At 42.5% G+C, this 21739-nt stretch overlaps 1 protein-coding gene across 3 annotated transcripts in view; it reads left to right on the top strand.

Moving 5' to 3' along the window:
- LOC117348933 (NADPH--cytochrome P450 reductase) overlaps positions 1-21739 on the top strand; it is a 154590-nt gene that overhangs the window by 92834 nt on the left and 40017 nt on the right. For all 3 annotated transcript variants that reach the window (XM_033921602.1, XM_033921603.1, XM_033921604.1), the window contains 5 exons: positions 469-593; positions 5707-5796; positions 10045-10143; positions 10623-10739; positions 12332-12450. In XM_033921602.1, the coding sequence (XP_033777493.1) occupies positions 469-593; positions 5707-5796; positions 10045-10143; positions 10623-10739; positions 12332-12450 (550 nt within the window). The remainder of the gene's footprint in view (positions 1-468; positions 594-5706; positions 5797-10044; positions 10144-10622; positions 10740-12331; positions 12451-21739) is intronic.

Genomic DNA, 21739 nt, shown 5'->3' with positions numbered 1-21739 from the left:
AGACTGGATTGCTATGGGGGAATCTATCCTTATATACAAGTTTGTGCTCAGTCTCCACCTGCTGGTAGCAGTGAGGCATATAACCCATTCATAAGGACTATACCAGTCTACCAGGCGATAATAGAATGAGAGTTTTTTGAGGTGGGTTGTGACTATGGCACATTTGAAGAGATCAGGGACAGTTGCAGTGGAGAGTGATAGGTTGAAGATGGGAGAGATGGGAGGTATGACAGCAGGAGAGATAGCACCAAATGGGAATCAGATTGGAGGAGCAGGTGGTGGATTTGGCGGATGAGAGAAGTGCATATTCCGTATACCTGTTGACACCTGTTCATGGGCTCTTGTCATTTTTCAGCAAACTTAAAAGATGTTTTCCAAAGTAACCTTTTACAGTGTTGAAGAACTTTCAGAAAACTTAGATTTTCACAATGTGTCCCAAGATGCTAATAAACCTTTTTTTCACTGCAGGTTTTTGGTCTAGGAAATAAAACGTATGAGCACTTCAATGCTATGGGGAAGTATGTGGACAAGCGGCTGGAAGAGCTTGGAGGTCAACGTATCTTTGATCTAGGATTGGGAGATGATGATGGAAAGTGAGTAGCATGATATTCTCTATGATCCTTCTTAGAAGGTGAATACCCCATTTTAAAGCATTCATTGCTGAGAGTAGCAAGAACATTATTGAATTGCAAATAGCTCATAGCATAGACTTCTATTCGGTAAGCTTCTCACACAAACTGGTTAGAAATGCAAGTGATGTGATCACTGAGGGGGAAGATTCTCAAAACTTCACGGTGAAATCTGACAGATCATTGTTGCAGCCGTAAATATAACAATTTACAAAAGATGAGTCATCATCAAAAACCTGTACATGCAAATGAGGTACATAAGAATTGCCATACCGGGACAGACTGAAAGCCCATCAAGCCTACCCAGGTCCGAAGTAACTAGCTAGATCTCAAGTAGTCAAACAGATTTTATTCTGTTTATCCTAGGAATAAGCAATGGATTTCCCCAAGCCATCTCAATAATGGCCTATGGACTTCTCTTTCAGGAAATTATCCAAACCTTTTTTAATCCCGGCTAAGCTAACTGATTTCACCACGTTCACTGGCAATGACTTGCAGAGTTTAATTAATAAATAAATAAATAATTAATTAATAAATAATAATAATAATAACTTTATTCTTATATACCGCCATACCCAGCGAGTTCTAGGTGGTTTACATCAATTAACAATTGATCTGCATTGACAAGCTTATTTACAACAAGTTACAAGCAGATTTACAACAAATTACAATCAGATTTACGATAGATTACAACAATTTACAGCAGTCAGCGAGGAAGTTACAGCAGTTTACAGTAGTCTGCAATGAAGGGAAAATGTACAGCAATTTAACAGAAATTGCAGCTTTGATCGAACTAGACAAGGAAAGTAGAGAGTGGGACAAGGGAGGATCTGGTGAGGGCGAAAGGGGGAGGGGTGGGGCCGGTGTTTGTGGGGTGAAGGGATTAATTAAGGGTCATGTTTGCTGAATAAGTAAGTTTTTAGTAGTTTTCTGAAGGCAAGGTAAGTGGGGCCTCGAGTATCATCTGGGCTAGCCATGGGTTCGACTTGGCTGCTTGGAAGTGTTTTGGCGAAGGGAAGGCGAACAGTTGAATTCTGCGTGATGTCCTGTTGTTGCAATAAAGGTTAAAGTGGGTATTTATGTAACTAGGAGAAGAACCGTTAACCGATTTGTAACAGAAGCATGCAAATTTAAAAAGAACTCTAGATTCAAATGGCAGCCAGTGTAGTTGGTGGTAGAAAGGGGTGACATGTTCCCATTTCTTTAGGCCAAAAATGAGGCGCACTGTGGTATTTTGGATTATTTTTAGTCTCCTGGTAATTTTCTTTGTGGCGTTAAGGAAAATGATGTTGCAGTAGTCGAGAATGCTGAGGATGGAGGATTGTACAAGTAGGCGGAATGCAGTGTCATTGAAGTATTTTTTTATGGTGCGAAGTTTCCAGAGCACCGAGAAGCTTTTCCTAACAATGATGTCGGTATGGTTTTCTAGGGATAGGTTTTTGTCCAGCGTGACTCCCAGAATTTTTATGGTCGGATCAAGGGGGGAAGATCTTTCCATTTAGTTGAATTGTGGTTTCCTTGATTTTATCTTTGGGGGAGGCTAGGAAGAATTTTGATTTGTCGGGGTTTAATTTCAGTCTGAATGAAAGCATCCAGAGTTCTATCTGGTTGAGAATGTTACATGTAGTGTGAATAAATATTTTCTCTGGTTTGATTAAATCTACCACTTAATAGCTTCATTGCATGCCCCCTGGTCCTAGTATTTTTGGAAAGAGTGAACAAGCAATTGACATTTACCCTTTCCATTCCACTCAGTATTTTATAGACTTCTATCATATCACCCCTGAGCCGTTTCTTCTCCAATCTGAAGAGCCCTAGCCGCTTTAGCCTTTACTCATGGGGAAGTCATCCAATCCCTTTTATCATTTTTGGCACCCTTCTCTATACCTTTTCTAATTCCGCTATATCTTTTTTCAGATATGGTGACCAGAACTGCATACAATATTTGAGGTGCGGCCATACCATAGAGCGATACAAGGGCATTATAACATTTTCATCTTTGTTTTACATTCCTTTCCTGATAATTTCTAACATTCTATTTGCTTTCTTAGCAGCCGCTGCACATTGAGCTGAGGGTTTCAACGTATCCTCAACAATGACACAGTAGATTGATGAGGCAAGATTTCCCTTGACTAAAACCATGTTGGCTTTCTCTCATGAATCCATGCTTATGCATATGTTCTGTCATTTTGCTCTTTATAATAGAGTCTACCATTTTGTCTGATACCGATGTCAGGCTCACCAGTCTATAATTTCCTGGATCACCTCTGGAATCCTTTTTAAAAATCGGCATCAGAGGGTCATGTGATGAGTCTCTGGTGATAGCGTTTGGCACACGAACAGAATACACCCATTTAAAAAAACAAACAAACCCCATAATAGAATTAAAGGATGGCAGGAGGGATGCCCAGTCCCTCCTGCCACCGGTGATGCCCACCCTCCAACACCCCTGTACCTTTCAGTCCACAGCTGGCTGGAGGGATGCCTATGCCCTGTGACCAACATGCCAACCTGTTCAAAATGGCAGGCCTTCCCCTCCCTGGTGCATCCCCTGCTCTAATTGGCCCATTTTGAAGAGGCGGGCCTGCCGGCCGTAGGGAGTAGGCATCCTGCCGGCCGTGAACTGACAAGTACGGGGATGTTGAGATGGGGGCCATCCCTCCTGAGGGTGTCTGGGGTTGTTAGGGGGACGGAGCAAAATTTTCTGAGCTGTCAAGCCTTACTTTCCTGTTAATGCCTGAGCCAATCAGTGCTCAGACACTGTCTAGAAAGTAAGATGCTCAGACCTGCCAGAAAATTTTGCTCGGAAATGTAGGACAGCGAGGTTAGGGAATCACTTGGTGATAAAAGAGAATCACCCAGAGTGCTCGTTAAATATTAATGACCTTGTTGTAATACATTTCCATGGCAGAGTCAGAATCTGCCAGGAAGCTTGGAAAAGACCACAGTGAGCCCTTTTGAGAATTGGTTCCAGCCGGTTTAACAATCATTGTTAAAAGCACGTTGGGTTTTGAGAATCTTTCCCTCAGTAGCCACTCACTAGCCAGAAGTATTAAGACAGTTGAGAAATAAGTGTTAATAATCTTTTCTAATGCAACAGATGTGCAGAATCCACTCCTGCTTTTTAACACCACCTCCTTCACTAGAAGGCTCTGCTGCCCCTGAATCACAGTTACCAGATGCTAGGGTCCATCTTGGGGGTTAGTGCCAAAGAAAATGATCTAGGTGTAATTGTAGATAATACGATGAAACTTTCTGCCCAATGTGTGGCAGTGGCCAAAAAAGCAAACAAGATACTAGGAATTATTAAAAAGGGATGGTTAACAAGACCAAGAATGTTATAATGCCTCTCTATCGCTCCATGCTGCGACCTCACCTGATCTCCTTATAGAAACATGATGGCAGATAAAGGCCAAATGGCCTATCTAGTTTGTCCTTCCTGAGTAACCATCTCTTTCTCTCTCTGAGAGATCCCACATGCTTATCCCAGGCCCTCTAGAATTCAGACACAGTCTCTGTCTCCACCACCTCTTCCAGGAGACTGTTCCATGCATCTACCACCCTTTCTGTAAAAAAATGGCTGGTAATGTGTGAAAGTACCCTAGAAAAGGACTTGGGGGTAATAGTGGACAAGACAATGAAGCCGTCGGCACAGTGCGTAGCGGCCTCTAAGAAGGCGAATAGAATGCTAGGTATTATCAAGAAAGGTATAACAACCAGAATGAAAGAAGTTATCCTGCCGTTGTATCGGGTGATGGTGCGCCTGCATCTGGAGTACTGCATCCAGTATTGGTCGCCGTACCTTAAGAAGGATATGGCAATACTCGAGAGGGTCCAGAAAAGAGCGACACGATTGATAAAAGGTATGGAAAACCTTTCATATGCTGAAAGATTGGAGAAACTAGGGCTCTTTTCCCTGGAGAAGCGGAGACTTAGAGGGGACATGATAGAGACTTACAAGATCATTAAGGGCATAGAGAAAGTAGAGAGGGACAGATTCTTCAAACTTTCGAAAACTACAAGAACGAGAGGGCATTTGGAAAAATTAAGAGGGGACAGATTTAGAACCAATGCTAGGAAGTTCTTCTTCACCCAAAGGGCGGTGGACACATGGAATGCACTTCCAGAGGGTGTGATAGGACAGAGTACAGTATTGGGGTTCAAGAAGGGATTAGATGATTTCCTGAAGGAAAAGGGGATAGAAGGGTATAGATAAAGGATTACTATATAGGTCCTGGACCTGATGGGCCGCCACGTGAGCAGACTGCAGGGCATGATGGACCTCTGGTTTGACCCAGCAGAGGCACTGCTTATGTTCTTAGATTACTCCAGAGCCTATCACCTTTTAACTTCTTCCTAAGCCCTCTCATTGTAGAGTTTCCTTTCACATGAAAGAGATGCGACTCATGCGCATTTACATTACTTAGGTATCGAAACGTCTCTATCGTATCTCTCCTCTCCTGTCTTTCTTCCAAAGTATACAGATTGAGATCTTTAAGTCTGTCCTCATGACAAAGACCACATACCATTTTAGTAGCCTTCCTCTGGATCGACTCCATCTTTTTTATATCTTTTTTGAAGGTGCAGTCTCCAGAATTGTACATAATGTTCTAAATGAGGTCTCACCAAAGTCTTATACAGGGGCATCAATACCTTCTTTTTCCTACTGGCCATACCTTTCCCTGTGCAACCTAGCATCCTTCTAGCTTTCACAGTCACCTTTTCAACTTGTTTGGCCACCTTAAGATCATCACATACAATCACACCCAAGTTCCTCTCTTCTGTTGTGCACATAAGTTCTTCACCCCCTAAACTGTACCATTCCCTCAGGTTTTTGCAGCTCAAATGCATTTCTTAGCATTAAATTTTAGCTGCCAAATTTCAGACCATTCTTCAAGCTTCACCAGGTCAGTGGGGATCACCATTGTGCAATGGCAGGAACCCCCCCTATTTTTTTGGTCTATGGATGTTTCCTAGCAGTGAACTGACGTATGTGATTGCCTTAGCAAATTCCATTGTTGGGAAGCGTTGGTCTCTTTTTCCTGCCTTCACTTCTGGCTTATTCTCCTTTTGACAGTTTGGAAGAGGATTTCATCACCTGGCGGGAACAGTTCTGGCCTGCAGTATGTGAACACTTTGGAGTCGAAGCTACAGGAGAAGAATCCAGGTGAGTGCTGTTCATTAGAGATGGAATTTGTTGGGTTGATCTGTATTAAAAAAATATATAAAATAAAATGCACAGCCCAATAAGGGTCTCTAAAGGAGCATTTTTCAGACTACTTTTATTGATTAAAAGTCAAAGGGTACTTTTTTCTTTGCCAGTGGCTATATGCCAATTTTCCAAGAGAATATAGATAAGAACTTTCACTTTGAAAATATGCAGACATTTGTATCTGATCTCTGTGGATATAGTTTCCATGGTAAATAACACATGTACATCTGTTAGTGGAGCCTAGGTTTCTGGTGCAAAGTGAGAGAGTGATGTTAGTGGCTATTAGCCCTGTCATTTATATATATTTGGTTTTTTTAGGGCAATATTGACGTCGGGTGGTACTCCACATACAGGGGAGAAGTTATTCTCAGTATGAACTTTATATGATCGTAGTTTCAAAAAGCCACTAAACCAGTTTAGAACTTCTTGATCTATTCCGATGTCAAGTAGAAGTTGTTTAAGAATATCATGATCTATGACATCAAATGCTGCTGAAAGATCAAACTGCAGTAAAACAGCGCAGCGACCATGAGCCAAAAGATGTTGAATCTTCGCAACCAGTGAAATAAGAAGGGTTTCAGTATTATAATTTGGGCAAAATCCAAATTGAAATGGAGGAGTATAGAAAATTTATCCAGATATTCTGATAATTGCTTTGAAATAATGGATTCTAAGATCTTTGTTAGCAATGGTATATTGGCCACAGGGCGATAGTTCAAAGCTAATGTTGGATCTAATTCAGAGTTTTTCAGCAGTGGGTTAAGTATAATCTACCTACAGCTAAGTAGTTTTGACCTTTTTGACACCATTTTGAAACCTTTACTGTGTCTGCTGTGGGTAGGAGGGGGGGTCAAGAGCCTCAGATCTTTTCCCTTTCTAGTGCAGTAACTAACATTAGTACGCAAGGGGTTCTGAGGCTCTCCCCTTATTCATCATTATAAGAATTGATGTGTATGAAACTTTCAATGAAATGATGGCATAAGTAAATCATTTTTGAATATAAGTGGGAAAGTTATAGGAGTTGGATTTGATTCTCTTTCTCATTCCTGTATAGAAGATTTTTTAAATATAATTTGTCCCATATCTGGTGAAAAAAAATCCACTAGTAAGAATATAATTTATAAGCATTGTAAGCCAGGTAATACCATGTGAGGGAATATTGCAAAAAAATATATGATGGAACAAGATCAAACAAACATTTTTTCTTTCCAAATTTAACACAAAGCTGTTTAAGTTGATGTTTTGTTATTGTGCTTAAAAGTATGCCAGTATCTATCAACTGGTATCTCATCAGAGGAATTTTTGTTGTACGATAAGATAGTAGTTACTGGAATATTAGGAAAAGATGATCTTATTTTTAAAATTTTATCATTAAAGAAGGTAGCTAATCCTTCTACCAAAGGTTTAATAGATTTGTGTACCTTTCCTGGCACTGTTATCAATTTCCATAATGAAAATAAAGCTTTGCTTTGATTTTTCGCAGTATTAATTTTATCACCATAGTATATTTTCCTAGCTTTGATAATCTCATAGCTGTATTCCTTTATCTGCTTTCTCTTGTATTCAAAAACCTCCCAAACCCCAAGAAATGGAACTGGATAAGGGGGAGAAACAAGTTCCATTTCTTGGGGTTTGGGTGGTTTTTGCTTTTTTTTTTTTGTGATTTTTTAATCTCCCATTTATTTTCGAGTTTTGCTATTTTTCTCTTGTATTCAGACACAGTCTCTGTCTCTGCCACCTCTTCCAGGAGACTTTTCCACATATCTACCACTCTTTCTGTAAAAAAAGTATTTCCTTAGATTAAACCTGAGCCACCTTTTAACTTCATTCTATGTCTTCTCATTGCAGAGTTTCCTTTCATGTGCATTTACATTATGTAGGTATTTAAACGTCTCTATCATCTCCCCTCTCCCGCCTTTCCTCCAATGTATGCAGTTTGAGATTAAGTCTGTCCCCATACGCCTCATGATGAAGACCACATACCATTTTAGTAGCCTTCCTCTGGACAGACTCCATCCTTTTTATATCTTTTTGAAGGTGCAACCTCCAGAATTATACACAATATTCTAAATGAGGTCTCACCAAAGTCTTATACAGGGGCATCAATACCTCCTTTTTCCTACAAGCCACACCTCTCCCTATGCAACCTAGCATCCTTCTAGCTTTTTCTGTAACCTTTTCAACCTGTTTGGCCATCTTAAGATCATCACATACAATCACACTCAAGTCCTGCTCTTCCGTCGTGCATATAAGTTCTTCACCCCCTAAATTGTACCATTCCCTTGGGTTTTTGCAGCCCAAATACTTGACTTTGATTTTCTTAGCATTAAATTTTAGCTATCAAATTTCAGACTATTCTTCAAGCTTTGCCAGGTTTTTCTTCATGTTATTCACACCATCCGGCGTGTCTATTCTATTGCAGAGTTTGGTATCATCTGCAAAGAGGCAAATCTTACCTGACAACCCTTCAGCAATATCATTTATAAAAATGTTAAAAAGAACGGGCCCAAGAACAGAACCTTGAGGCACACCACTGGTAACATCCCTTTCCTCAGAGCGATCTTCATTGATCACTACCCTCTGTCGCTTTCCGCTCAACCAATTCCTGACCCAGCCTGTCACTTTGGGACCCATCCCAAGGGCACTCAGTTTATTTATTAGATGTCTGTGTGGAACACTGTCAAAGGCTTTGCTAAAATCTAAGTACACCACATCTAGCGCACTTCCTCTATCCAATTCTCTGGTCACCCAGTCAAAGGAATTGATCAGATTTGTCTGATAAGACCTACCTCTAGTGAATCTATGTTGCCTCCGGTCCTGTAATCCACAGGATTCTAGAAACTTGACCATTCTCTGTTTTAAAAGCGTTTCCATTAATTTGCTTACCACAGAAGTCAGACTTACCGACCTGTAATTCCCTACTTCTCCCTTACTTCCACTTTTGTGGAGAGGGACCACATCCACCCTTCTCCAGTCTTCCGGTACTACTCCCGACTCTAGAGACTCGTTGAAAAGGTCAGTCAGCGGAGCTACCAGAACTTCCCTAAGTTCCTTCAGCACCCTCGGATGTATACCCTCCGGCCCCTATCGCTTTGTCTACCTTTATTTTAGCTAGCTCCTCACGACATAATCCTCTGAAAATCGATCAGGGTCTATTACTCCTCCGTCCCTATTCACGTTTGTCTTCTGTGGTCCCGCTCCTGGCGCCTCAGCCGTGAACACCTGCTAAGTTTTGTCATACATTACACGTCCATACTGTATCTCAGCATACCATGTTTGTCATGTTGTTTTAGGCTTTAACTGTTTTTCCATCTCTGTCAGAAAATGTCCTGCCATGCCATATTTGCCATCACCTTGTATACACACACTTTAATATGTATGTAAACTTGTAACCCATTCTGGGCTCTCCAGGGAGGATGGGGATACGAAACCAAGTAAATATAGAAATAAATTATGGAGGGTGGCTGTTAGTTTTATTTCTCATTCAAGATATGATTCAGGAGAAGGATGCAGGATCCTGGGTTTATAAGGAGGGAGAGGCCATAGGACCATGGTATGATATATTTTGAAATGGCACATAATAATATATAGAAATAAAACAAAACCTAAAAGAAATATTTTTTATTTATTATTTTAATTACTTTATGTAACACTTATATCCTAAGTGGTTTACGTTCAGTGAGCTGGGGCAATGAGGGGATTAAGTGACTTGCCCAGGGTCACAAGGAGCAGTGAGGGATTTGAACCCACAACCTTAGGGTGCTGAGGCTGTAGCTCTAACCACTGCACCACACACTCCCACAATAATATGATACCTTATTTTATTGGACTAAGTACATTTTTTGAACAGCTTTCGAAGGTAACCCTTCAGTTATTGCATGCTTACTCCAGTGCAAGGCTCTGCTGTTGAATGGCCTAAGTGGAATGAATCTGACAAGTCTTCACTTTTATTATAGCATTACCAACCAGTGTTTCAAAGGTTAAAGTACAACCTGAGCTAGTTTCTTATATATTTGGGAAAGATTTGAATGAAAGTGTCCCATAAAATCAAATAGCAGAGCTAGCATGGTAACTCAGCCCTTCAGTTTAACTCCCCCAAAATTATAAGAGTGGTGATACGGCTTTAGATGCTAGGATGGAGGCAGGAAAAACCCAGTGCAGTACAATTCTGTATTAGAAATGTTTGTTCTTGACCCACTTCAGCATTCGCCAGTATGAGCTGTTACTGCATACGGACATAAACGCAAACAAGGTGTACACTGGTGAAATGGGCCGACTGAAGAGCTACGAGACTCAGAAACCGTAAGTAATTGAGAAGCAGGAGCTACAGAAAAGGGCTCCTTGGCACATGAGTGTCCTCTCGAAGATTTCTATATTCCTTATTTCATCTCTTACTGTGGTGTACAGTTTTCTCAAGAACAATATTAGCAATGTGCTTCAGATCCATCCTTTTATACACTCAAATATTTTTGCATGTAAATGGTTTCCTTTCTGAAGCTGTACTGAAGCATGTTGAGCTTGTTCAGATTGGGAAAATATTGCTAAATGAACCTGTGGAAATGGAGTTCTCATCACTCTTTGCCAGGTCGATAATTTGTTTTTATATGTTAATTTTATTATGTATGTTTTTATATGTATTTAGGCAGTATAGCCATTTTAAAAATGAATAAATGAGTCCCTTTGCTGGCTGGTTTTTCCTGTGGTAACAAAGGGGCATAGGAACTGATTAAGCACAGACTTGATTCGGATGTTTAATATCTCATGCTGCTATTTTTCCCTAGGCCTTTTGATGCAAAGAATCCTTTCCTGGCCCTTGTTTCTATGAACCGGAAGCTAAACGAGGGGGGAGAACGCCATCTAATGCATATTGAGTTAGATATCTCTGGTTCCAACATCAGGTGCGTTAATTAGATGTCTAGGGGTTGTTTCTGCAACCTGTCCATCCTGAGTGCTTGCAGTCAGTTCGTGGATTATAACCACATTAGTCACTCCTATAAAAAAAAAAAGACTGAATATTTTCCAATGCCTCTGCTGTGTAGTAGTACACTTCTCCCTCCGAATTCGCTAGGGTTAGGGGCAGAGCCGGCCTGCGAATATGGAAAATCGCAAATAACTTTTAGGGCTGACTCTGACTCACTCCTAGCGGTGACGCAGGGCAGGAGCGATCTTCCTATGCTCCTGCCTCGTGCACAGCCATCAACAAAAATGGCTGCCGTGAGTTCCCTTTGTAGTCTCGTGAGACCACAGGAACTCTCGGCAACCATTTTTGTTGACAGCTCTGCATGGAGCAGGAACGTAGGAAGATTGCTCTTGCCCTGCATCACTGTTAGACCATAAGAACATAAGAAGTTGCCTCCACTGGGTCAGACCAGAGGTCCATCGTGCCCAGCGGTCCGCTCCCGCGGCAGCACATCAAGTCCACGACCTGTGAAGTGGTTTCTGACTATTTCTGTAACCTACCTCCACTTCTATCTGTACCCCTCAATCCCCTTTTCTTTCAGGAACCTATCTAGATCCTCCTTGAACCCCAGTAGCGTGCTCTGACCTATCACCAAGTAAAGTCTGGGGAGGTTCGGGATCCAGGAGGGAGGCAGGGATGGATCAGAGGCAGCCTTTAAAAATTAGCAGGCAAAAAAAAAATGGCAAATAACCGAATTCACAGGTTCTAAACCTGTGAATTCGGAGGGAAAAGTGTACACATTTTGTAGCATGATGCTTCTTTTTAATAATTTTATCAGATATGCAGTGGAAGAGATTAACCAACTGCAGTGCTCTGTATGTATGCAGTAGCTGGTCTTTTAACAAAGGAATTCTGGAATCTGTCACAGCACTCAAATGATGATCAGTACATAAGAACATAAGCAGTGCCTCTGCTGGGTCAGACCACAGGTCCATCCTGCCCAGCAGTCCGCTCCCGCGGTGGCCAAAAACAGGTCAAGGCCTGTCTGAATCATCAGAAGGGCTCCCCTGCCACCTTGGTTTCCCATTTAAGTTCTGCCCTCCTATCGAAGTCCTAGCCCTCCGGTCTTGCACATGCACGACCAGGTTGGTTTACTCAGTACCCCACGATCCCTCTATCCCTCAGGAATCCATCCAATCCCTGCTTGAATCCCTGTACCGTACTCTGCCTGATCACTTCCTCCGGTAGCGCATTCCAAGTGTCCACTACCCTTTGGGTGAAAAAGAACTTCCTTGCATTTGTTTTGAACCTGTCTCCCTTCAGTTTCTCAGAATGCCCCCTCGTATTTGCTGTCCCCTTCAGTCTGAAGAATCTGTCCCTATCCACCCTCTCTATGCCCCTCATGATCTTGAAGGTCTCTATCATATCTCCCATGAGTCTCCTTTTCTCCAGAGAGAAGAGCCCCAGCCTATCCAGCCTCTCGGCGTACGAGCAGTGTTCCAGCCCTTTTACCATTTTTGTTGCTCTCCTTTGGACTCTCTGGCTAAATCATCTGGCTAAATCAAAACCCTTCATCTTCCTTTTGCCCAGGTACGAGTCTGGAGATCATGTTGCCGTATACCCAGCCAATGACACGGTGCTGGTGAAACAGTTGGGTGAGATTCTAGAAGTTGACCTGGACACCGTTATATCTCTGAACAACCTCGATGGTCAGTATCTTAAATCTGCAATACTGATTAAGGTGAAATAAGTTAGATTAGCAGGGTTTAAAAAGGTTTTGGATAATTTCCTAAAAGAAAAGTCCATAGGCAATTATTGAGATGGCTTGGGAAAATCCACTGCTTATTTCTAGGATAAGGAGCATAAAATCTGTTTTACTATTTGGGCTCTTGCTAGGTACTTAAACCTGGTTTAGCCAATGGGCTTGATAGAACTTCTGTCTGTCCCAGTATGGCAATTCTTATGTTCTGTCAAATGCCAGCTGGTCATCCCTGTTTTGGTTTTTTTTTGGAGGGGAAAATAAGATATAGGTGGGAGAGAGGGTAGAGAATATGAGCATATCGAGATTTGTTGCTATTGTGGCATTAAAAACATAAGAATAGCCTTACTGGGTCAGACCAATGGTCCATCAAGCCCAGTAGCCCGTTCTCACAGTGGCCAAACCAGGTCCCTAGTACCTGGCCAAAATCCAAGTAGTAGCAACATTCCATGCTACCGATGCAGGGCAAGTAGTGGCTTCCCCTATGTCTTTCTCAATAACAGACTAGGGACTTTTCCTCCAGGAATTTGTCCAAACCTTTCTTAAAACCAGCTACGCTATCCACTCTTACCACAACCTCTGGCAATTTTGTTCCAGAGCTTAACTATTCTCTGAGTAAAAAAACATTTTCTCCTATTGGTTTTAAAAGTATTTCCCTGTAACTTCATTGAATGTCCCCTAGATTTTGCAATTTTTGTTGGAGTGAAAATCGATCCACTTGTACCCATTCTACTCCACTCAGGATTTTGTAGTCTTCAAGCATATCTCCCCTCAGCCATCTCTTTTCCAAGCTATTAAATAGCTAATGTATTTACAGCACTGTTTTGTATCCTTGAGAAACTCTTCACAGCAAGAAATCTACACACTTGCATGCCACACATTAGCATTTTGAGCATCTGAACTGAAACCAGTTTGTATAAGCCTGTGACTTCAGCAACTCCAGCAAAATGCAGGAAAAGGTCTCACAACCTGTAAAAGTCTCCCATAGTCTCTATCTCAGCGTTCTCCTTGACGCACACTCTCTGATACACTTAGGAAAATATTTCGAAGAATCTCAGACATTTCCATCCACTTGTTAGGAGTTGCCAGAATATTTAGCAGAAAAGTCCTCTGATCCTTCCTCCTCCTCCTCTATGATGCACATCACCTGAGATCATCTCCTTTATTGACTTTGTAAGACAGATGGGGCAGGTATTACCCATTGAAATGGAAATGGAGGGGACTTCCGGTGATGTCACTGGGTTGAATGGCTGACTGAAGGTTGAGCTCCAGCCCCAGTATTATTAAAAGTTACCATTTACAACAGTTCCTACCTTCTTTGCTAAGTATTTTCCCTTATAATAATGTGCAGTGATCCAGCATACAAGATGTTGGCTAAGAAGAAAGCAGACGATGCACGAGGTAGTATGTGATTGGTAGATAAGAGTGGTTCTTGTATTACACATGGTGTATAAAGCATGGCGTTTCACTTTCGTTTTAACATCCAGAGCGGCGCATATCACAGGCAGCGTTAGAAGGGCATTTCTGGATGCCGTTTTTTCTTTAATCATTCGGCATATGCATAATGTAATACAAAATAAGGCTTGAAGACTCAACATTTTTACTAATATCATCTTGGCATAAATTCAGACTCCTGAGGCAGGCCCATCAAGGGTCGAAACATGATCATGTCCAGTCTTTCTATTCAATAGACGAGATTATTGTTTTCCTTCTGCATAAAGCATGGCGTCCATGGATTCGGGGGACAGTGCTTCAGAGGATGAGTTAGTACAGAGTGAATCATGCTTTGCTTGGGATATGGATGATACAGCCCTGATAACAAAAGCTTATCTGTTTAAATGAGCAACAGATTTTAAAGGTGAATTTTCAGCGGTCTGAGGTCAGATCAAAGCAGCAGTACTTGAAATCAAGAAAGAGTTTTCAGAATTGGTGGGCTGCATGGGCGAGGCAGAGGCCCATATTGGCAAACAGGAAGAAGTGGTCAAGGGCGTGCAAAGCAGTAATAATTTGCTGCAAAAAGGATTTATTGGACTGCATGTCTCAAGTTGAAGACCTAGAGAACTGAAGACCTAGAGAACAGGATATAGTGACAGAATATATGGATTTGGGGGATTTCTGAAACAGAAGCTTATAAAGACGTTGAGTATGTTATACAAAACTTATCAATTTGTGATGGGGCTAGAACAAGTGGATGAAGAGGCAACTCCTGATGCTCTTAAAGTTGATAGAACACATCAACTGCTAGTTCAATCTCTAATCTTAAGCATCTTAGATTACTGCAATATTATATACTTTGGATCCTTTAACAAAACCATCAAACGATTAAGAGTCATTCAGAATGCTGCCGTCCGTCTCATTTATGGTCTCAAAAATTCGGATCATGTAAGCCCGTATTACAGAAAACTACACTGGCTGCTGATGGAGGCAAGGATTATCTTCAAGTATGCCTGCCTCTGCTTCAAAACTTTAAGAGGTTCATCCCCAATCTACCTGTCGCACCATTTTGAATTTCCAGGCACCCCTTGCACACGTAGTGCTTATCTATTTGCCTTCCCATCCTTGAAGGGCTGTATCTACAAGATTCTTGATAGATCTCTGTCATTCCAAGCAGGCAAATGGAATAAATGTCTAACCACCCTCATTTCAAATGCACCCTCCTACCAAACCTTCAGGAAATCAATTAAAACCTATCTCTTTGATAAATTTCCTTACTGCCTTGTTGTATCTCTGAAATGCCTCCGGATATACCTGACTACTCTTGACTTGCTAATGTAATTTGAAAGTCTTTTTCTGTAACATCGCTGTCTGTGTACAGTCTCTTCCTCTGTAAACCGCTCTGAACTGCTGTGGTATTGCGGTATACAAAATAAAGTTGTTATTATTATTATTATCATGCATAGCAGGTTTTTTTCAATTTATATGGTGAGGGAAACATCCCAGGGTGGCTTGAAGGGCTATGTTTAAGTTGAAAGGGGATGGAAGTCTGGGAGTTCCTAACTTAGAGAGAGATTATGAGGCAGCTCAACTTAAAGCATAAGAACATAAGCAGTGCCTCCGCTGGGTCAGATCCTAGGTCCATCATGCCCAGCAATCTGCTCACACGGCGGCCCATCAGGTCCAGGACCTGCATAGTATCCTCTATCTGTACCCTTCAATCCCCTTTTCCTTCAGGAAATCATCCAATCCCTTCTTGATACTCAGTAGCTACTCTGTCATATCACACTTTCTGGAAGCGCATTCCAGGTGTCCACCACCCTTTGGGTGAAGAAGAACTTCCTAGCATTGGTTCTGAATCTGTCCCCCCTCAATTTTTCGGAGTGCCCTCTCATTCTTGTAGTTTTTGAGAGTTTGAAAAATCTGTCCCTCTCCACTTTCTCACTGCCCTTCATGATCTTGTAAGTCTCTATCATGTCCCCTCTGGAATGGCATGTAGATCCTGCTAAATTGTTGGTGGAGGTAGAACAGGGGATGGTGAACTTTTCTAGGGTTATTTCTTGTTTGAGGTTTTTGTCAGGGGTTGGGATAACTTTGGGAGAACTACAAGCTTTGGGGAACCCCTTTGATCAATCGTTCCTTAAGGTGTGGAAAAGGGTTCAACATTTTCTGTTACGAGGGAGATGAGTTTTTTTAATGTTTCTTTTATTTATTTTTTTTTTTGGGGGGGGGGAAGTTGCCTATCGGTTATGCAGTGGACTTTCAACCTTGGGTTAGGCGATGGGAGAAGCTGAATTTTTCTTATTTTGGTCAATTTCTGGAGGGAGATAGAATTTGGGATTTCCCAGTTATGCAGGAACTTTCACCTGAGCCCTAGGGATTTGTTTCCCTAATTACAAGGTAAGGATTTTATTCAGCATAGTAGTTTCAGGTTATGGAGACCACTTTCTAAATCTAATTTTGAACAGTTGCTGAGAACTGCAATTCAGAGGGGGTGTACAGTATATCAGGCATCTATAAGGTTCTTATAGCTGATAGCTCTCAGAAAACTAATTATATGAGAGCTTGGGAGGCCAATTTGGGGTGTTCTCTCCGAGTCTAAATGGGAACAACTATCACTGAGAATACATCACATTGCATATGCTCCTTCGCTGGTAGAAAATGCTCTTAAATTGTTAGTTCTGAAAGAGTAGAAAATTAATTAGCTTTTGCCTGTACTACACCACTCATGGTTTTGTAGACCTTTGTCATGTTGCCCCTCAGCTGTCTCTTTTTTTCCAGGCTGAGGGGCCTTGGCCTCTTTGGTCTTTCCTAATATGAAAGGAAAAACAGGCTGCCAGAGTCAATACATCATGCTCCGTCTCTAGCAGTGTTGAAATCCAAGCTAAAAGTCTACTTTTTTGAAGCTGCTTTAAACTCTTAACTCCCACTCACTGTTCGATACCTAGACCCATCGTATCATTCCTTCTGCTAGAAAATCCCCAACTCTGAGATATCCTGTCTGTCCAAATGTACAGTGAACATAAGAACATAAGAAATGCCTCTGCTGGGTCAGACCCGAGGTCCATCGTGCCCAGCAGTCCGCTCACGCGGCGGCCCAACAGGTCCAGGACCTGTGCAGTAATCTTCTATCTATACCCTTTCATGTATGCCTTTCAGCACTATAGCAATGATAAATAGTAGTAGTAGTAGTAGTATTTAGTTCAATGGCATTTGATACCAGCTGTGATGGGGGAAAATCACTAAAAATGGGGGATACTGTAGTGCAGGGGTGCCCATACTTTTTGGGCTTGCGAGCTACTTTTAAAATGACCAAGTCAAAATGATCTACCAACAATAAAAAAATAAAACACAAAGCACACTGCACACAGAGAAAATATTAATTATCATTTATATTCCGGGGTCTTTTCAAAGTGGTCAAGTCAGATGACTTTAAAATATGCAATGTCACCTCAGTAACAACTATACAAAAATAGACAAATGTACCCCCTCCCTTTTTACTAAACCGCAATAGTGGGTTTTAGCGCAGGGAGCTGCGCTGCTCTCGACGCTCATAGGCTCCCTGCGCTAAAAACTGCTATTGTGGTTTAGTAAAAGGGGGCCATAGTGCAAAATATAGACAGCAGATATAAATTCTCAAAACGAACACATTTTGATCAAATTGAAAAAAAAAATCATTTTTCCTACCTTGTCTGGTGATTTCACGAGTCTCTGGTTGCACTTTCTTCTTCTGACTGTGCATCCAATATTTCTTCCCTTCTTTCAGCCTGCTGTATGCTTCCAGACCTCATTCCCTCCACTAACCTTTTCTTTCTCTCTCTAAACAGAAACCCGAGGTACAACTATGCGATGGGAGGGATGTTATTGAATGAGAGTACCCAAGAAAGGGACTTGGGAGTAATGGTGGACATGACAATGAAGCCGACGGCACAGTGCGCAGCGGCCGCTAAGAAGGCAAATAGAATGCTAGGCATAATCAAGAAGGGTATTACAACCAGAATGAAAGAAGTTATCCTGCTGTTGTATCGGGCGATGGTGCATCCGCATCTGGAGTACTGCGTCCAACATTGGTCGCCGTACCTTAAGAAGGATATGGCGATACTCGAGAGAGTTCAGAGGAGAGCGACACGTCTGATAAAAGGTTTGGAAAACCTTTCATACGCTGAGAGATTGGAAAAACTGGGACTCTTTTCCCTTGAGAAGAGGAGATTTAGAGGGGATATGATAGAGACTTACAAGATCATGAAGGGCATAGAGAGAGTAGAGAGGGACAGTTTCTTCAAACTGTCAAAGAATAAAAGAACAAGAGGGCATTCGGAAAAGTTGAAAGGGGACAGATTCAAAACAAATGCTAGGAAGTTCTTCTTTACCCAACGTGTGGTGGACACCTGGAATGCGCTTCCAGCGGGCGTAATAGGACAGAGTACAGTACTGGGGTTCAAAAAAGGATTGGACAATTTCCTGCTGGAAAAGGGGATAGAGGGGTATAGATAGAGGATTACTGCACAGGTCCTGGACCTGTTAGGCTGCCGCATGAGCGGACTGCTGGGTACGATGGACCTCAGGTCTGACCCAGCAGAGGCATTGCTTATGTTCTTATGTTATGTTCTTATGTTCCCTGTTCCCTTCTTTTTGTCTGTCTCCTTGCCCCCTTTCTTTCTGTCTGTCTTTCTCCATGCCCCCTTTATTTATTTCTGTGTCCCTTTCTTTCTGTCTCTCTGCCCCCCCTTCTTTCTGTCTCCCTGCCTGCCCTCTTTCTTTCTTTCTCCCTGCCCTCCCCCAAGCTACTACCGCCACCATCGGGGAACAGGCCCCCAAATCACCACTGCCCCAAGCTCTCCCTGCTTCCCGATGCAGAAGCCTTGGGCTGACCAGCCTTCACCCCCGACGTCAATTTTGACGTCGGAGAGGAAGTTCTGGGCTAGCCAGGCAGCGATTGGCTGGGCCGGAACTTCTTCTCCGGCATCAAAATTGACATCGAATGGGGAAGGCTGGTTTGCTCAGCGCTTCTGCGTCGGCAAGCAGGTAGAACGCGATCGATCTTTTGGGCACCCCTGCTGTAGTGGAACTGTCCCAATCTCCAGGGTTTCTGGTTGCAAGTGGGTAGATGTCAGAGGGGGTAGACGTCAGAGTGTAGTGGTTAACAGTACCCTCTCCGATATGACGGAGGTGATCAGTGGAGTGCTGCAGGGCTCGGTCCTATTTAACATCTTTGTAAGTGACTTGACTGAGGGGCTTCGAGGTAAAATTACATTATTCGCCGATGACGCCAAACTATGCAACATAGTAGGCAAAAGCTTATCGGATAAAAGCACAGTGCCTGACAAAAGCTCAATGCCTGACAGTATGACGCAGGACCTACTCCTGCTGGAACATTGGTCAAAGACTTGGCAACTAAGTTTCAATGCCAAAAAATGCAAGGTCATGCACCTTGGTGGCAAAAATCCATGCAGAACTTACAACCTAAATGGCTAGATCCTAACAAGAACTGTAGCAGAATGCGACTTGGGCGTGATCATTAGCAAAGACATGAAGACTGCCAATCAAGTGGAGAAAGCTTCATCCAGGGCTAGGCAAATTATGGGTTATATCCGTAGAAGTTTCGTCAGCTGTAAGCCTAGGTTATTATGCCATTGTACAGATCCATGGCGAGACCCCATCTGGAATACTGTGTGCAATTCTGGAGGCCGCATTATCAAAAAGATGTGCGGAGAGTTGAGTCGGTTCAGCGAATGGCCACCAGAATGGTTTCAGGATTAAAGCATCTTCCGTATGAGGAACGGCTGGATAAGTTTCAGCTATACTCACTCGAAGAACGCAGAGAGAGGGGAGACATGAACGAGACGTTCAAATATGTCATGGGACGTATTGAGGTGGAAGAAGATCTCTTTTTCCTTAAAGGACCCACAGCGACAAGAGGGCATCCGTGGAAAATCAGGGGTGGGAAATTTCATGGCGATACCAGAAAATATTTCTTCACCGAAAGGGTGGTTGATCGCTGGAATAATCTTCCACAACAGGTAATTGAGGCCAGTAGCGTGCCAGATTTTAAGAAAAGATGGGATTGGCATGTCTGATCTCTTCATGGAGGTAGATAGGGGGTGAGTCTTTGGTGTGGGCAGACTGGATGGGCCGTGGACCTTTTCTGCCATCATTTTCTATGTTTCTAAGTGTTTGACTATATTGGTGGGGCATTGCATGAGCAGATCCCAGTGACTATGGACACAGCGTTATTGGGAGGTTTAGAGGGGGTGACTAAGATATTTAAGGATAAATTTATTCTATTAGCTTTTACAGCGCCTCGGATGATGATTCTCCTTTACTGCAAACAGTCACAGTTACCTACTTTAGATATGGTGTGTGCACTGTTGGGGTGAGTTTGCGAACATTATAGACTTTCAGCTTTAATGAATCGTAAGAACATAAGCGCCATCTCCGGAACAGACCCTAGGTCCATCAAGTCCGGCGATCCACACACGCGGAGGCCCCGCCAGGCGTACCCTGGCATAGTTTTTGTCCCCATATCGCTCCAAGCTTCTCGTAAAGAGAAGTGCATCTAGCCTACCCTTACCCATGTCACTTCATGCCACTCATAAGGAGATGTACATCTAACTTACCCTTAAATCCTAGAATGGTGGATTCCGCAATTACCTCTTCTGGGAGAGCATTCCAGGTGTTCACCACTCGTTGCGTAAAGCAGAACTTCCTGATATTTGTCTTGAACTTGTCCCCCCTTAGCTTTAGCCCATGTCCTCTTGTCCGTGCCACATTGGACATTGTAAATGATGTTTTTTCCTGCTCTATTTTGTCGATTCCTTTCAGTATTTTGAATGTCTCGATCATATCCCCTCGTAGTCTCCTTTTCTCAAGGGAGAACAACCCCAGTCTCTTAAGTCTTTCCTCGTCATCCAGGTTCTCCATACCTTTCACCAGCTTTGTTGCTTGTCTCTGCACCCTCTCTAGCAGTATGATATCCTTCTTTAGGTATGGAGACCAATGCTGGACGCAGTATTCCAAGTGTGGTCTGACCATCGCTCTATAAAGCGGCATTATGACTTTCTCCGATCTATTTGTGATTCCCTTCTTTATCATGCCTAGCATTCTATTCGCGTTCTTCGCTGCCGCCGCACATTGCACCGAAGGCTTCAGTGTCCTATCGATTAATAATCCCAGGTCCTTTTCCTGTTCAGATTTTCCCAGAGTTGCACCTGATATACTATACTTGTGTTCCTTATTTTTTCTGCCTAAGTGCATCACTTTGCATTTTTCCACATTAAACTTCATCTGACATTTATCTGCCCAATTCTCCAATCAGCTCAAGTCACTCTGGAGTTCCTCACTGTCCTTCTGCGATTTGATGGTCCGGCATAGCTTTGTGTCATCTGCAAACTTGATGATCTCACTGGATGTTCCATCCTCTAGGTCATTGATGAAGATATTAAATAAGATGGGCCCAAGTACCGAGCCCTGGGGCACACTGTTAGTCACATTTTCCCAGTCCGAGAACTTCCCATTTATGCCCACTCTCTGCCTTCTGTTCTCCAGCCATTTGCCTATCCATCTTAGTATATCTCCTTCTATTCCATGGCCCTGAAGTTTCCTGAGGAGTCTTACATGTGGAACTTTGTCGAACGCTTTCTGAAAATCCAAGTATATAATATCCACCGGTTCTCCATTATCAATTTGTTTGTTCACTGTCTCAAAAAATTGAAGTAGGTTCGTCAAGCATGACTTCCCTTTCCTGAATCCATGTTGGCTGGCTTTCATCAGGTTGTGTGTGTCTAGTTGCCGGGTTATGCTATCCT

The sequence above is a fragment of the Geotrypetes seraphini genome, chromosome 15 (assembly GCF_902459505.1).
Source record: "Geotrypetes seraphini chromosome 15, aGeoSer1.1, whole genome shotgun sequence".
In the NCBI taxonomy this organism is placed as follows: Eukaryota; Metazoa; Chordata; class Amphibia; order Gymnophiona; family Dermophiidae; genus Geotrypetes; species Geotrypetes seraphini.
The sequence above is the reverse complement of the archived record's forward strand: the minus strand, read 5'-3'. Positions and strand labels throughout refer to the sequence as shown.